The 16,293-nt window shown below is 43.3% G+C and overlaps 1 protein-coding gene across 4 annotated transcripts in view; it reads left to right on the top strand.

Annotated features, from left to right (window-relative positions):
• plch2a (phospholipase C, eta 2a) overlaps positions 1–16,293 on the top strand; it is a 154,621-nt gene that overhangs the window by 13,630 nt on the left and 124,698 nt on the right. For all 4 annotated transcript variants that reach the window (XM_043676012.1, XM_043676013.1, XM_043676011.1 and 1 more), the window contains exon 2: positions 815–961. In XM_043676012.1, the coding sequence (XP_043531947.1) occupies positions 815–961 (147 nt within the window). The remainder of the gene's footprint in view (positions 1–814; positions 962–16,293) is intronic.

Raw genomic sequence — 16,293 nt, 5'->3', positions numbered from 1 at the left:
TCATGTTGCTTGTCATCTGTGTGTGTGGCTACTAAGGATAGCTGGTTGTGTTGTTTCGTGGCTAGTTGGTGTGGCTAGCTGGAACTGACAACCGGAAGCGGCAGATATAAATCACAAATGCTGGAGGAAAGCTCACAGAAGCGCTTCACAGGAGGCTCCCAAGCACTGAGGATGTCACCTAGACAGGGGACGAAACGTCTGCAACACAAATTCCCAGCTCGGCGAACAGAACCACAACAACGAGCACCCGAGCTACAAACCTTCTCACAAACTTTGGAGAGATTTACCAAATTATGAGGGGCATGGATAGGATAAATAGGCAAAGTCTTTTCCTTGGGGTCAGGGAGTCCAGAACTAGAGGGCATAGGTTTAGGGTGAGAGGGGAAAGATATAAAAGAAACTTAAGGGGCAACATTTTCACACAGAGGGTGGTACATGTATGGAATGAGCTGCCAGAGGTACAATTGCAACATTTAAAAGGCATCTGGGTGGGTATATGAATAGGAAGGGTTTGGAGGGATATGGGCCGGGTGCTGACAGGTGGGACTAGATTGTGTTGAAATATCTGGTCGGCATGGACGGGTTGGACCGAAGGGTCTGTTTCCATGCTGTACATCTCTATGACTCTATGAGACTTTCATTTTGAAATCATTGACAATGACCTGGTGGAGGTATGGTAGACCAACTAGCCTGTGTTCAATGGTTCGATGTGACATTTGGTTAGGGAGGGCTGCTTACAGTGCAGCAGAGTTCAGCAGGTGCCCTGTTCATTGATGTTTTCTCTCTCTCTTACTCTCTCCCTGTCTCTCTGCAGTGGAACGATGTATGAGTTTGATGCAGTCCGGGACCCAGATGGTGAAGCTGAGAGGAAGCTCGAAGGGTCTGGTTCGATTCTACTATCTGGATGAACACAAGACCTGTATCAGGTGGCGACCATCCAGGAAAAATGAGAAAGCCAAAAGTAAGTATTGGCACAAGCTCCAGTTAAAGCAGCAAGTGCTGCACCCTCACAATGTCATTGGCAACTTGCATTCATATGGCACCTAGCAAATCCTCAGAGCATTCCAACATCAATTTGTAGTTAACTCATTCACTTTCAAATTCGCTGTTGTCATTTTGGCAACATGGTGGCCATTTTGCACACAGCAAGATCCCACAGACAGCATCATGTTGGACGACCAGTTTTTCACGAACAGTGGTAACCAGCTGATGCACTGGGTCTATAATCCAGCTGATATTTGGGACAGAGAGTGTGAGAAAGCACCCCAGATTAATTTTGGGGATCAGCATGTTTGAGGCAGGGCAGGAGGAGGGTGGGGTGCGAGTTGGGAGTTGAGGAACTGATGTGGAGTCGAGGGTCTGACACACTACGGGTTTATACAGTGTTCAGAGCATCCTGCTAATAAGAGTCTCTAATTACAAGTTTAATTATTCATAGACAGAAATTGCATAGACACGTGTGATTTGTCCTCTGGTGGCATTTTATAACTCATGAGGCCAGTGAAGCTCTGCAATGTAACAACCTTTCAAAATAAAATGAGCAAAATTAAAATGAGAGGCAATAAAGCTACAGACTCGCATTGCTGCAGAGGCCCCTGTTGGAATATTGTGTGCAATTCTAGTCTCCCTCCTCGTGGAAGGAAGTTGTGAAACTTGAAAGGGTTCAGAAAAGATTTACAAGGGTGTTGCCAGGGTTGGACGGTTTGAACTATAGGGAGAGGCTGAATAGGCTGGGGCTGTTTTCCCTGGAGCGTCGGAGGCTGAGGAGTGATCTCATTGAGGTTTATAAAATCATGAGGGGCATGGATAGGATAAATAGACAACGTTTTTTTTTCCCTGGGGTGAGGGAATCCAGAACTAGAGGGCATAGGTTTAGGGTGAGAGGGGAAAGATATAAATGGGGTCTAAAGGGCAGCTTTTTCACACAGAGGGTGGTGCGTGTATGGAATGAGCTGCCAGCGGAAGTGGTGGAGGCTGGTACAATTACAATATTTAAGAAGCATTTGGATGAGTATATGAATAGGAAGGGTTGAGAGAGATATCGGCCAAGTGCTGGCAAATGGGACTAGATTAGGTTGGGATATCTGGTCAGAATGGACGGGTTAGACCGAAAGGTCTGTTTCCATGCTGTACATCTCTATGACTCTATAACTGTATATAGAGGGGTACAGAGTCATCGCAGCTCATACATGGCTCAGTGACGTTTAAATATTCATTCTCAAGATGTGGGTGAGGCAGTATGAGTCAGTCAGCCCTGGGAGCCATGGGATGATAGTGGGCCTTCCTCAGGAACTGTTTTAGACTCTCCGCTCGCTCTGTGCTGTGTGGTGGGGAGTGCTCGGAGGTTGGACTAGCCATGTTGATTGTAAATCCAAGTCAAACAGATCCGTATCTGGGATGGCAACCTGCAGGATATCTTGTTCCCATTGCTGCTTCTGACCTTGGTGGTAAAGACTGTGGAATTCAGGCCATGATAGAATCCATCCAGTGTGGAAAGAGGCCATTTGGCCCATTGAGTCCACACCAAACCCCCCCGAAGAGGATCCCACCCAGACCCAGATCCTCTACCCCCATCCCTGTAACCCTGCATTAACCATGGCTGATCCACCCAACCTACACATCCCTGCACACTATAAGCAATTTAGCATGGCCAGTCTACCTAACCTGCACAACTTTGGACTGTGGGAGGAAACTGGAGTACCTGGAGGAAACCCACACAGACACAGGGAGAATATGCAACCACTACACAGACAGTCCAAGGGTGGAATAGAACCCAGGTCCCTGGAAGCAGTGCTAACCGCTGAGCCACTGAAGATCAGTTGTCAAAAGTTTAGTGAGTTGCTACAGGATAAAGGGCTCCTCTGAAGCACAGAAACAGATCCTTCCCATAACCAGCATATTGTGGGGATAAATGACTGACTCATCTGTTTTAGTGGTGTTGATCAAGAAATACCATGGGAGAACTCCCCTAACTTTCTGCAAATTAGTGCCATTCTGGCAAGATTATAGTGTAGTGGGTATATTTCTGGACTACTCTAAAAGTCATAGAGTCACACAGCATGGAAACAATTCCTTCAGTTCAATTCATCCATGCCAACCCGGTTTCCAAAACTAAATTAGTCCCATTTGCCTGTGTTTGGCCCATATCCTTCTAAACCTTTCCCATTTGTGTACCTGTCCAAATGTCTTTTCAATGTTTTAACCATACATGCATCTACCATGTCCTCTGGCAGCTCATTCCACATATAAACCACCCTCTGTGTGAAAAGGTTGTCCGTCTGTCTCATTTAAAACTTTCTCCTCTCACCTTAAAACTGTGCCATCTGGTTTTGAACTCTCCGACCATAAGGAAAACACCTTTGCTGTTCACCTTTTCTATGCCCCACATGATTTTATAATGACTCTATACAGTCACCCTTCAACCTCCTATACTCCAGTGAAAAACGTGTCAGCCAATGCAGCCTCTCCTTATAACTCAAACCCTCCATTACCAGTAACTTCCTGATAAATCTCTTCTGCACCCTTTCCAAATAAATAAGACTTTTCCAGTAGCAGAGTGACCAGAACTGCACACAGTATTCCAAAGTGTCATCCAGTGGAATTTAAATTGAGTTCTTATATCAGCAAGATATAACTAGGCCATGGCAACCATTCCAGATTTTCATAAAAGCCCATATGGTTCACTAATGCCTACATGTGACTCCTGACCCACAGCGATGTGGTTGACTCTTAACTGCTCTCAATAATGACCCAGGAAGTGACTTGGTTTAAGGAGCAATTAGGAAGGGCCAATAACCTTACCAGTGATGGCCACAACCCATCAAAGAATAAAGAGTAAAAATAACGTTGATCCTGAGAGAATCAAAGGAGCTTCAATTTAACATCATGTCTGACAGAAAGGGCCTTCAACAGTGCAGCACTCCCTCAGTACTGTACCTGAGAGGCAGCCTAAACCGTAGTGCTCAACTCTGGAATGGGACTGGGAGCTACAGCCTTGTGGTGAGAATGCCACGCAATGAGTCATAGCTTTCACTGGGGAGTATTGCAAATCAAGAAATTTAATAATAAAAAGAATTGTGAATGGGGGAAAGGGTCACCATAACGATACTGCAGCAGCCAAACGTTCATGAGATTCCTAAAAGGATATGAAAGATGATGACAAAATATTCTTTATTTGTTTCAAAGTGCCCATCAGAAGGGCGACAGTCAGTTTGCTCCCTCCTATTCGGTAAGCAGAGGCAGCGACTACTCTGTGTAATCATTCTGCAGAACCATAATCTAGGGCTTATCCTTCAGCAGATTTAGTGAAAAAAGCCTGGTTATCACAGTTGGGAGATACTCCAAATGTGTCATGAAATAACGTGCTCAGAAAATTGAAAATTACATAAGAAGAAATGGGAACAAAATCTCTCACCCTCTGCATTTCAATCCAGCTCAGCAACAACAAGCTGCATTTCTGCAGCATCTTTAATGTAAAATAAAATCACAAAATGCTTTACCGGGGAGTAGATCCGACAAAGTTTGACACTGAGCCCCATATGTAGATATTCTGACAGGTGAGCCTAAGGCTTGGTGAGGCTGTTGGTTTGAAATGCCGCCTGAAAGATGGAGATGGGGAGACGTTTAGGAAGAAACCTGTAGAGCTCAGTGCTCAGGAATCAGTCTGCAGTGGTAAGCAATTGAAATCCTGGTACTTAAGAGGCTAGAATAGGAGTGTGGTGGTCTTAGACAGTTACAGGACTGGAGGAAAATATAAAGATAGGGAGGGTTGATTGTCATAGAGTGATGATAAAATAAGATGACCGTTGTAAAATTGAGACATTGACTGCCTGGGAGCTAATATATGTCAGCGTGCACAGACAAGAAGAGATGGTGTGCAACTTAGGATATTGGGGGCGAGGGTGTAGTGTTGGAAAAGCATAGCCGATCAGGCAGCATCCAAGAAGCAGGAGAATCGACGTTTGGACTGAAGCCCTCCATCAGGATTGAGGCTTGTGGGCCAGGGGGCTGAGAGATAAATGGGAGAGGGGTGGAACTGAGGGGGAAGGTAGCGATAGGTAGATGAAGGTGAGGGAGAAAGTGATAGGTCGGAGAGGAGGGTGTAGTAGATAGATGGGAAAGATGATAGACTGGTCAAGATGGTGGTGCTGAGTTGGAGGCTTGGGACTGGGGTAATGTGGGGAGAGAGGAAATGAGGAAACTGGTGAAATCCACATTAATCCCGTGTGGTTGCAGTGTTCCAAGGTGGAAGATGAGTTGTTCTTCCTCCAGGCATCGGGTGGTTAGGGTTTGGCGATGGAGGAGGCCCAGGGCCTGCATGTCCTTGGCGGAGTCAGAGGGGGAGTTGAAATGTTCAGCCACGGGTCAATGGGATTGTTTGGTGCGGGTGTCCCAGCGATGTTCTCTGAAATGATCCTCAAGTTGGCGTCCTGTGCCACCTGATGTAGAGGAGACCACATCGGGTGCAATGGACACAGTAGATGACATTGGGGGAGGTAGGATATGGACAAGGTGAAGCTAATGTTGGGAGGCAGCATTGTTGGAATGTTGGACAGAGTTTAGAGTACAATATAATGACCAGGCTCTGGACTCAGTAGGCTGGTCCTCCTTAGTCCGGTTGAGTAGTGAGATAAGGAAAACATGATTTCAACTCTGACGACAGAAGTCCAATTTGCAATTAGTAACCTTCAACCTTTGTTTTACCCTGTCAAACTTCTTCCTCGTTAAAATGTTTCCACTTGTAGAAGATTGAAAAGCCAGAGGTCACAGACATAATGGGGAATTCAGGAGAAGCTTCCTTATTCAAGAACTTGTCACAAAGATACGTAGGTACATTTAAGGGAAAATTAGGTAAGGGCATGAGAGAACAAATATTTGGCAGGAAGAATAGAAAGGCTACACACTATTCAAATTGAGAGACATTGCAGAGGTGTAGAGGGATCTGGGTGTCCTGCTACATCAATGACAAAAGGTTAGTGTGTAGATGCAGCAAGTTATTAGGAAGACAAATGGACTGTTAACATTTATTGCAAGGGGAATGGAATATAACAATAGGAAGGTGTTACAGCTGTCCAGGACCTTGGAGGGAATCACATCAAGAGTACTGTGTACAATTTTGATCTCCTTATTTGAAAAAGGGTTTAACTGCAATAGAAGCCATTCAGAGAATGTTAAATTGACTCTGACAGGAAGAATGTGCTGGTAATCAATCTCCATTACTCCGCAAGCCAGCATGGAAATGTTTCACTTAATCATCAAGATGGTCCATTTGCTTCTTTTTCTTACTGTTATCTCAAACAAAAAAAGACTTTCACCAAGCTTTTTCTATAAAATAAGAAATAACGTGTTTATTCAAAACAAACTTATTCTTTAGATAAGTGGCAAAGCTGATTACCCACTAAGTTACCAAGTAAAATTAAACCATATCCCCTTAATGCTATTACACATACATTCATATACAGGACACAGCTCTGTAGAGGTATTATGGGTGGGAAAAACTGACAACACCCTTGTGGATCAAGAATCGAAACAAAAAGATGAGCATGAGTTGGCCCCTCTTAGCTCCTCCAATTGACTGTTGATGAAATCTAGTTGCTGTCAGCTGCAGAGTGATGGAAGATCCACAGTTTGGGCAGAAGATCAGTTAGACACAGAACTTTCAGTTGAGTTAACACTTTGGCTTTCAAAGCTCATAAAGAAATCAGAGATACATGTTGTTGGAACTTCTTCTGATTCACAGAAAATATTTCATTGAGCTATCTCTTCAGTTGATTTTATTTTATGGGTTATTGTTTACTCACTGAGAGAGAGGGATATGCTTCCTTCCTGCCACTTTCTTCCTGTCAATAGCCCCCAAGTCTGTGGCAAACCAGAAACTAGAAGTCCAGAAGCTGTTGCTAGGCGATGGCAGCATAGATCCTAGAATTTCTCTTCAGGTTTGTTTTGAAAGCTTTGGGTTATCTCCTTTTCCAAGATTATTTGCTTTTCCAGTAAACAGCAAATAACCCACACTTCTTCTTGGCTTTTCTTCAAATAAATCACATGATTTAATTCAGTAATGTTCAAACAGCTTCTGGGATGAGTTTGTGAACCAATGAGGGAAGATGGGACTGGCTGGGCCTGAACCCACTGGAGTTTAGAAGAGGTGGTCTTATTGAAACGTGCAAGATCCTGAGGGGACTTAATATGGCAGACGCTGAAAGGATGTTTCCCCCTTGTGGGTGAGAGGAGAATCAGGGCATTTTGTTTAAAATTAAATGTCCCTTTTAATGAGGGAAATGAGGGAAACATGCTTTTCTGAGGGTTGTCAGTTTGTCCAATTCTCTTCCCTATAAATGAATGGAGACTTGGTCATTGCATTTTTCAGAGCAGAGTTGGATAAATATGGTACATAAGTGAGAGAAAGGCTGTGGGAGCTGTTGGGGATGGCGGGCTTGGCAGGGACAGACAAGCAACTTCTGTTGAGACCACAACCAAATCCAACATGATTTGTGTGGCATGGTGGCTCAGTGGTTAGCACTGCTGCCTTATAGCACCAAGAACCTGAGTTCGATTCCAGCTTCAGGCGACTGTCTGTGTGGAGTTTGTACATTCTCCCTGTGTCCGTGTGGGTTTCCTCTGGGTGCTCTGGTTTCTTCCCACAGTCCAAAGATGTGCAGGTCAGGTGGATTGGCTGTGCTACATTGGCCCATAGTGTCCAGGGATGCGCATGGCTATGGTAAATACAGGGTTACACGGATAGGATAGAGGGTGTGTCTGGGCGTGCTGCTTGTATTAGGGTCAGTGTGAACTTGATGGGCTGAATGGCCTGTTTCCACACTGTAGGCATTCCATAATAGTCTTATCAAATGACGCAGTAGGGCCAAATGGCCTAATCTTGTTCTGAAATCCTATGTTGCAATAGAGAGAGGAAAAGAAGAGGTTAATGACGTAGCTAAAACCATATGGTGCAGTATCAGAAGTAGACTATTTGGCCCATCGATTCTGTTTCATCATTCAATGAGATCATGGCTTCTCTGATAATCCTCAACTCCGTTTTCCTGCCTTTTCTCCATGGTCCTTGGTTTTCTTAATAGAAATCTGTCCATTTCAGCTTTGACCTAGCCTTGATAATCATCTATGATAAAGAATTTCATAGATTTACTACCCTCTCAAAGAGAGAAAAAAACTCCTTATCTCTGTTTTAATGGGCAACTCCTTACATTGAGATGATGCCCTCTGATGGTAGATTCTCTCACAAGGGGAAACCATCTGTCCGCATCTACCTCTCAACCCCCTCAAAAAATCTGATAGGTTTCAACTAGGTGGGACGAGGCTTGTATACAGCGTAAACTCTCGGACAGACCAGCATATGGACTAATCTGTTACTGGGCTGTTATTGTGGACTTGATGTGACCCCATCAAAGCAGTTTGTAATTTGGGAGCTAATTTATTTTACTAGCGGGGTTGTTGTGTAAGTGAAACGAGAGGGTGCGGCGCATGGAAGAATAAAGCCTGAGGGGAGAGATGAGGGTGTGCTGATCTGGAATGCATTGACTGAAAGGATGATGGAAGCAGATTCTAAATTAATTATTGAAAGGGATTTTGATCAATATTTGAAAATGCAGGGCAATAACGGAACAGGGAGGGCGATTGAAACTAATCAGAAAGCTCTTTCAGAAAGCTATGATAAGCCTGTGGCCTATTGGTGTGGTGTTATTCTATAATTTTCTAAAAATATTCTTCTGCAAATGAAGAACGACACTTCATTAACGAGAACCAAAAGCAGAAAGACCTGATTATCTCAGAAGCACTTGATGCTGAGACTGAGGCTAACAAATAAGAATAAAATTCTTTTTGGCAATAGTTTTGTTTAATGCAATGAATGCAAGAAACAAAAATTATTCTTAAACAGAGGCTTATTTTATGAAAGAGGCAGCTCAACACAAGGCCATTTCTTTCAAAGGTTTTCCCCAGTGCAGAGATGCAGGTCCTACCCTTTGTCCTTCTGTGGATTAGCTGCAGGTAATTCTTAAGGTGCTCTCCACCACCAACTTACCCTCGTGTTTCGGTTCTCTGATTAGGAGACATGCAAGAGTCAGCAGGTTCTGAGGATGTGGAAGAAGTTAATTGAAGTGAAGGTACCGAAGTGATATCCCTTGGTGGGGCATTATAATTAACTATCCTGCTTAGCCATGAACAGTTTAAAGTAACAACTTAATTTCTGATCAGCATTTTGTTATGTAGCCAAGATCACTGATATTCCCCTTGCTCAAATATTGATCCTGATACTAAAGAGAATAGCTCAAGATTAAACACCTACTGAGCAAACTAATTATGTCTTCTCATTTAGGAACATTTATCTTTCTCCTCTGACTTATCTGTTAATTCGGTCTCCTCAGAACTCCCAGATCATAACAGCTTAATAAATAAGAGCAGTTATGGGCCTTACTGTCTCTCAAGCCTGCTGCATTGTTCAGTAAGGTCCCACCCTATCTCCATATTCCTATCATTTTAGTCATCGTTGGGATATGAGTGTTGCCAGATAGACTTGTTGTCTATTCCTAATTGCCCTTGAGAAGGTAGTGTTGAGTAGACCTCTTGGGTCATAGTTGTCCACGTGCACCCACAGTGTGGTTAGGAAGAGGGTTCCTGGATTTTAATCCATTGATAGTGAAGAAATGACAATATACGTCCAAGTCAGGATGGAGAGTGAGAGCCTGTGGCTGATGGCCTATCCAGCCATTTCATACCTTTGTCCTTTTAGGTGGTAGAAGGTCATGCAGTGTGGAAGGTCCTGTTGTACATGTTAAAGGCACACACCATGGACACTGAACACTAGTGGTGGGGGGAGTGTGTGTTGAAGGTGGTGGATAGGCTGCCAATCAAGCCGGCTGCTTTGTCTTGGATGGTGTCAATCTTATGGAATGTCATTGGAGCTGTACTCATCCAGATAAGGTAGAGAGTACTTTGTCACATCCCTGATTTCTGCTCTACAAATAGTGGACCTTTGCCTTGGAGAGGTGAGTTTATTGCCCCTTCCCGGTTGCCCTGGGATAAGCCCACATTGTGAACCACTGCAGTGCCTGTAGCATTACTTCCAGCACCTTGATATAACAGGTGACCTCTAGTCCCTTCAGAGGACACTTAAAACAAACCATATTACTGTGAGGGTGGAGTCACAGATCATTAAGTCAGGATCAGGGCATTAGATTTCCTGCCCTGACGCTCAGCAGTGAAGCAGTTGGATTTGTACAGGTACTTATATTTGAGAGATGCCTTCATAGCAAGATTTAGAAGATTTGTAGCTCAGGTAGAGATTTTGGATGTAGGTTTGCTCACTGAGCTAGAAGGTTCATTTCCAGATATTTCGTTACCCTACTAGGTAACATCTTCAGTGGGCGTCAGGCGAAGAAATGTTGAAAATTCCTGCTTTCTATTTATATGCTTGGGTTTCTTTGGGTTGGTGATGTCATTTCCTGTGGTGATGTTCCTAGAAGCATGGCATTCCAATTGGAACTCTATCAACAAACACATTGGGTTAGACTCCATCTACCAACCCCTGAGAAAAGGAACAGGAAGTGACTTCACCACAGGAAATAACATCACCACAGGAAATGGCATCACCAACCCAAAGAAACCCAAACATATAAATAGAAAGCAGGAATTTTCAGCATTGCTTCGCCTGAGGCCCACTGAAGATGTTACCTAGTAGGGTAACAAAACATCTGGAAATGAACCTTCCAGCTCAGCGAGCAAATCTACATCCAAAAGATACCTTCATGTAGCCCATGTTGTTTCAATTTGTCTTTGAAGTCCTGACAAGTTTCAGAATAGGTCAAATTCCTCCATTTTATCATGAAACCAGAGACGAGGATCCTCAGTTATGTGGCGAGGTTAGAGAAACTACGGTTGTCCTCCTTAGATCAGAGAAAGTTAAGGGCAGATTTGGTCCAGGTGATAAAAATTGTGAAAGGGGTTTGTCAGAGTTTGGAAAGAGAAAATAATTTTGGTTGTTAGGAAAAGTCAGTAACCGAAGGACACAGATTTCAAGTCATTGGCAAAAGACCCAGAGAGAAGATGAGGAGAAATTTTCTTTCAAAATGAACTGTTACAATCTGGGCAGTCAATAAAGATGAACTGGAGCCACTGGATATCTGATAAGGTGAAGAGATTGGAAGGTGGTCAGAGACAGAGGGAATATGCAAGATCTGTGGAGGGCTTCTAATCAGGCGAAAGGTGAAAACCTTTGACAATAGCAATAGTGTGAAGTAGCGAGGAGCTACCTGGTGGAGATAGAGTAACTTTAACAAACCTGATAAACTGACACAAGATGGAAATGTGTGAAAGGATATCAGAGGCTCCTTCATTGTGGGAACTGACAGCTTCCTCAGGCCTTTTACAATGGATTTAATATTTCAAAAGGCAATTTCTAAACAGCAGTGCAAGAGTATGACGATTGGTGTATACTCTGCAAATGAAAGGTGGACTGGCTGGGGTGGGAACCTTAAACCAAATGAGAAAATGCTGGAAAATCTCCGCAGCTCTGGCAGCATCTGTAAGGAGAGAAAAGAGCTGATGTTTCGAGTCTAACTGACCCTTTGTCAAACCTGGGGCTTTGACAAAGGGTCAGTTAGACTCGAAGCATCAGCTCTTTTCTCTCCTTACAGATGCTGCCAGAGCTGCTGAGATTTTCCAGCATTTTCTCTTTTGGTTTCAGATTCCAGCATCCGCAGTCATTTGCTTTTATGGGGTGGGAACCTTGTTCTGTTGGTAATTGTTATATCATGGGCTCATCCTCCTCAGTAAGTCTCTCAAAGGATAACATTACACTACATTCCCGTAATATATAGCAACCAGTCAGGCATTCAGATGAGACAATCAAACCTGTTGATTGAGGGGGTTAATTTGGATCTTCACCATTCCCAAGTTCAAAATGAAACTTCAGTTGGCTGTTTAGAAGTGTTGAAAAGAAATGGGAAGACTCCTCTGGTCAGTCTTGACAGCCTCAGTGCTAGCTCAAGAACCACCTGTGGGCTCTTCATACCTGCGGAAGGATTTCTCACTTTGAGTTACATTGACAATTCTGATTGGGTAAAAGCAGCCGAGATGGTGGTACCACAAATGGCAATGAGGTTTGGTTGATCTAATTTTAAAAATGCAGATGCTGGAAATCTGAAATAAAAACCAAAAGCGTCAGGGAAACTAAGCAGGTTTGGAGATATCTGTGAAGAGAAACAGAGTTACATTTCAGGGCAAGGAGCTTTCTTCAGAACTCTAATGAGCATCGACTGAGTTTTGTCAGTCTTGGTTAAGCACTGGATGTTGGCCATGGCTTGAGAATAATTCTGTTTGTGATGACTTCATGGGATCTTTCAGCCACAAGAATTATGTAGAGCAATGTAGACTTTACTAATGTTGGTTTCAAATGGCTATTTAATGTGTAAGTGATGGCATTAATCTGTGGCATGAAAATATTGAAGCTTGCTCTTAGGCTGAGTAATATGTTTAACCTTTAGATAAGCAACATGATGACTAAATAGCATGCGTTTTAAAGCTATTCTTGAGCCGAATTGCACAATATGTTTAAATGTACCCTCTATATTGTTTCTAGCTAGCTAAACAAATTCCATGCAATAATTTTGCAGATGACACCGAAATTGGAGGTGTAGTGGACAGCGTAGAAGGTTACCTAGATTACAACAGGATCTTGACCAGATGGGCCAGTGGGTTGAGAAGTGACAGATGGAGTTTAATTCAGATAAATATGGGGTGCTGCATTTTGGGAAAGCAAATCTTAGCAGGACTTGTACACTTAATGGGGAGTTTTGCTGAACAAAGAGACCTGGGAGTGCAGATTCATAGCTCCTTGACAGTGGAGTCACAGGTAGATAGGATAGTGAAGACAGTGTTTGGTATGCCTTCCTTTATTGGTCAGAGTATTGAGTACAGGAGTTGGGAGGTCATGTTGCAGCTGTACAGGACATTGGTTAGGCCACTGTTGGAATATTGCGTGCAATTCTGGTCTCCTATCGGAAAGATGTTGTGAAGCTTGAAAGGGTTCAGAAAATATTTACAAGGATGTTGTCAGGGTTGGAGGATTTGAGCTATAGGGATAGGTTGAATAGGCTGGGGTTGTTTTCCCTGGAGCGTCAGAGGCTGAGCGGTGACCTTAGAGAAGTTTACAAAATTATGGGGGGCATGGATAGAGTAAATAGGCAAAGTCTTTTCCCTGGGATCAGGGAGTCCAGAACTAGAGGGCATAGGTTTAGGGTGAGAGGGGAAAGATATAAAAGAGACCAAAGGGGCAACCTTTTTCACTCAGAGGGTGGCGCGTTTACGGAATGAGCTGCCAGAGGAAGTGGTGGAGGCTAGTACAATTGCAACATTTTAAAAGGCATTTGAATGGGTATATGAATAGGAAGGGTTTGGAGGGATATGGGCCAAGTGCTGGTAAATGGGAACTAGATTCGTTTGGGATATCTGGTCGGCATGGACAAGTTGGACCGAAGGGTCTGTTTCCGTGCTGTACATCTCTATGACTCTAAAAAAGATGAGACTTAAATTGGATCTCCCTTTCTAAGGATGGTCTTTGTGGGAGGACAGTCTTCCCTGTCAGCTTAGAATAGTGTTATAACACAGGGAAAACAGGCTAAGCTAAGTCAGTCTCACTGTCACTGGATTTGCAATGCAGTGAAATTAAAACATTCAAAGACCCTCAAAATTGCCCATCTGTTCTCAACCAAACTTCACAAATAATAGATCTTGTATTTAGAACTTAAACAAAAATGAACAATTTATTATTAAAACATAACTTTAGCAGAACAAACATAAAGCAGGCACTGTGGTAGTGTGCTTCTCCTGAGGATTGTGGGAAATCAGAGACAGTTCACATGCCTCTTAAAGGTATACTGCATGCTCAGCTGAGAGACAGTGCTGTTGCGTGAGGCTGGAATTTGTGGGTATAGGACAAATTCCAGTGTGGCAATGAGAGAGGGCTGAATGGTCAGAGGGCCTTTTTGTTCATTGAATGCGATTTAAACTAAAGTCCCTTGTGCCCTTTCAGGTGGAAGTTAAAAGTTCATGTGCGATTTTGAAAAAGAATAGGGCAGTTCTCCCTGTGGCCCTGGATGCATTTGTCACTCAATCATAAACCGGGTTATCTCGCTATCATCATTTGCTATTTGTGTGAGCTTGCTGTGTACGTTTTGTTGGCATGATTGAGACATTCCAATAGTCACTACGATGCCAACGTACTTCTTTGTCTGTGAAGCATGGCCTCAGGATATGAAAGACGGTGCCTTAGAAATGCAAGTTTTTTTCATTGTTTGGACCAAAGACAGAACCTATTAATTTTTGAAGATGTGGTTAAATGTTTTAGACACCGCATAATGTCGACATTCCTTTCTTTAACATTTGTCAAGTTAAAGAGTGCTGCATTTCTGTTTTGGAAGCTTCTTTTGGCGATTTGTCAGCTCTACCGATCAAATGATGAATATAACTGTTTATGTGAACCTTTCCCTTTAGAGCCTTTCTTTCCTCATCAACCATCCCCATCTGTCTCCTTCTTAATGTTTATTATCTTTCTTCTCTTCAGCCATTCTTCTTCTTCACTTTTTCTCTCATTTCCTGCACTTAGAGTCATAGAGCACGGAAACAGACCTTTCGGTCCAACCCGTCCATGCCGACAAGATATCCTAACCTAATCTCGTCCCATTTGCCAGCACTTGGCTCATATCCCTCTAAACCCTTCCTATTCATATACCCATCCAGATGCCTTTTAAATACTGCAATTGTACCAGCCTCCAGCATTTCCTCTGATTCTTTCACTTTTATTCCATTCTCCCCTACCCGTCATTCTCTATAATTAATCTCCACTATCCTCCTCCCCACCTGTCTTACAGCTGGGAGACACTGTCTTCCCCCCACACCCTTTCGGTTCTCCCCCTGCTTCTGTCACTGCCTCTCCTCTCCCTTCAACTTTGCTGCCTCCTTTTTCTTTGCCATCTCTCTCCCCTTTTCTGATTGTTACTTTGAAAGCTCTTCCTCTTTCCCCTCCATCTCCTCTCTCTCTTAATTTCATTCACCCTTTTTCATACTTCTTCCTCCTCCTGCAGTACAACAGAGTTGACTTGTGCTTGACATTACACCAATGGGTCTGCACCAGCAGTCTCAAATCAATTAAATGCTAATGAGCTGTGTTGACAGCTCTCCAAGGTGGCTCTGTTAATTGGCTCCCGGCGCTGAATGTGGTGTCATTCTCTTTAAAGACGAGAATGTATTTGTAATGAAATCAACATAGGACAATACTGTACTTCACACTTCTTGAATAATGGCATAATTACAAATATATTAGTGTGTAATTATACCACGAGTCACCAAAATGCAGCGTGGTTGGGTGTAATAAAACTGTAATCAGTAACAATTGCTTACAGCATGTTGAAGAGTTTGACAAAAAAAAATCTATGCTACAGCAAAGGAATGACCAATTATTAAATACCGAAATTATGTGTCTGTTTCCTTGGAATTTCCTTGGTTATTAAGGGACCTGAGTGAAGGTATGGGCAGCCATGGGTGGGGTGGGCTATTGTGGAAGAAGAGACATGGAAGAGCAGCAGAAAGCTTTGCTTTTCGAGAATGGGACAGAAATCTCTGAGGACACATTTGCTCTTACTCGTGATTGTGGTGAGATCCAAATTCAAGAACCCTCAACAGAAAATGTAGGCGTTTATTGAAATGGAAACATGTGCAATATTCTGGAATGAGCATCTCTGGAGAGTCAAACTACAGCGGTCAGCTCTTTTTGTGAGTCAGCAGAATGGGCCTCCTTTATAACAATAGGAATGTTATAGTTGTTGGTAGAGGAGAAAAAGACCTCCTCTGGTATGCTTCCCATTGTTTGCACCTTAGGACTGCTGTTCACTTGCCCCCTGCCACGGAGCCAGTGCAGTCTTGGCTGAGGCGAGGGAATTGAGGTAGGGATGGGGATTGGTGTGCAATAGGTTATATGGGCAATGCAGAGATTAGAAGGGAATGGGTCAGGCTGCTTATGGAGGTACTAGTGAAGGCGGTGACATTTTTTCAAACAAATTGATTGCACTTCTGCCACTGGTTGAAAAGCAGCAGATAATGTGCTATTGTGACAGGCTTCAGGAATCTGACTGCACTCCCACCTCCTAGAAATCTTGAGCCAGAGGTAGGTGCAAAGAAAGACTTGTATTTATACATGGTTTCTCACAACCTTAGGGAGTCCCAACGCTCTGTATAGCCAATGCAGTTCTTTTTGAAGTGCTGTTGTAGTCAGAAACACAGCAG

Source organism: Chiloscyllium plagiosum, chromosome 34 (assembly GCF_004010195.1).
Source record: "Chiloscyllium plagiosum isolate BGI_BamShark_2017 chromosome 34, ASM401019v2, whole genome shotgun sequence".
Classification (NCBI taxonomy): Eukaryota; Metazoa; Chordata; class Chondrichthyes; order Orectolobiformes; family Hemiscylliidae; genus Chiloscyllium; species Chiloscyllium plagiosum.
The sequence above is the reverse complement of the archived record's forward strand: the minus strand, read 5'-3'. Positions and strand labels throughout refer to the sequence as shown.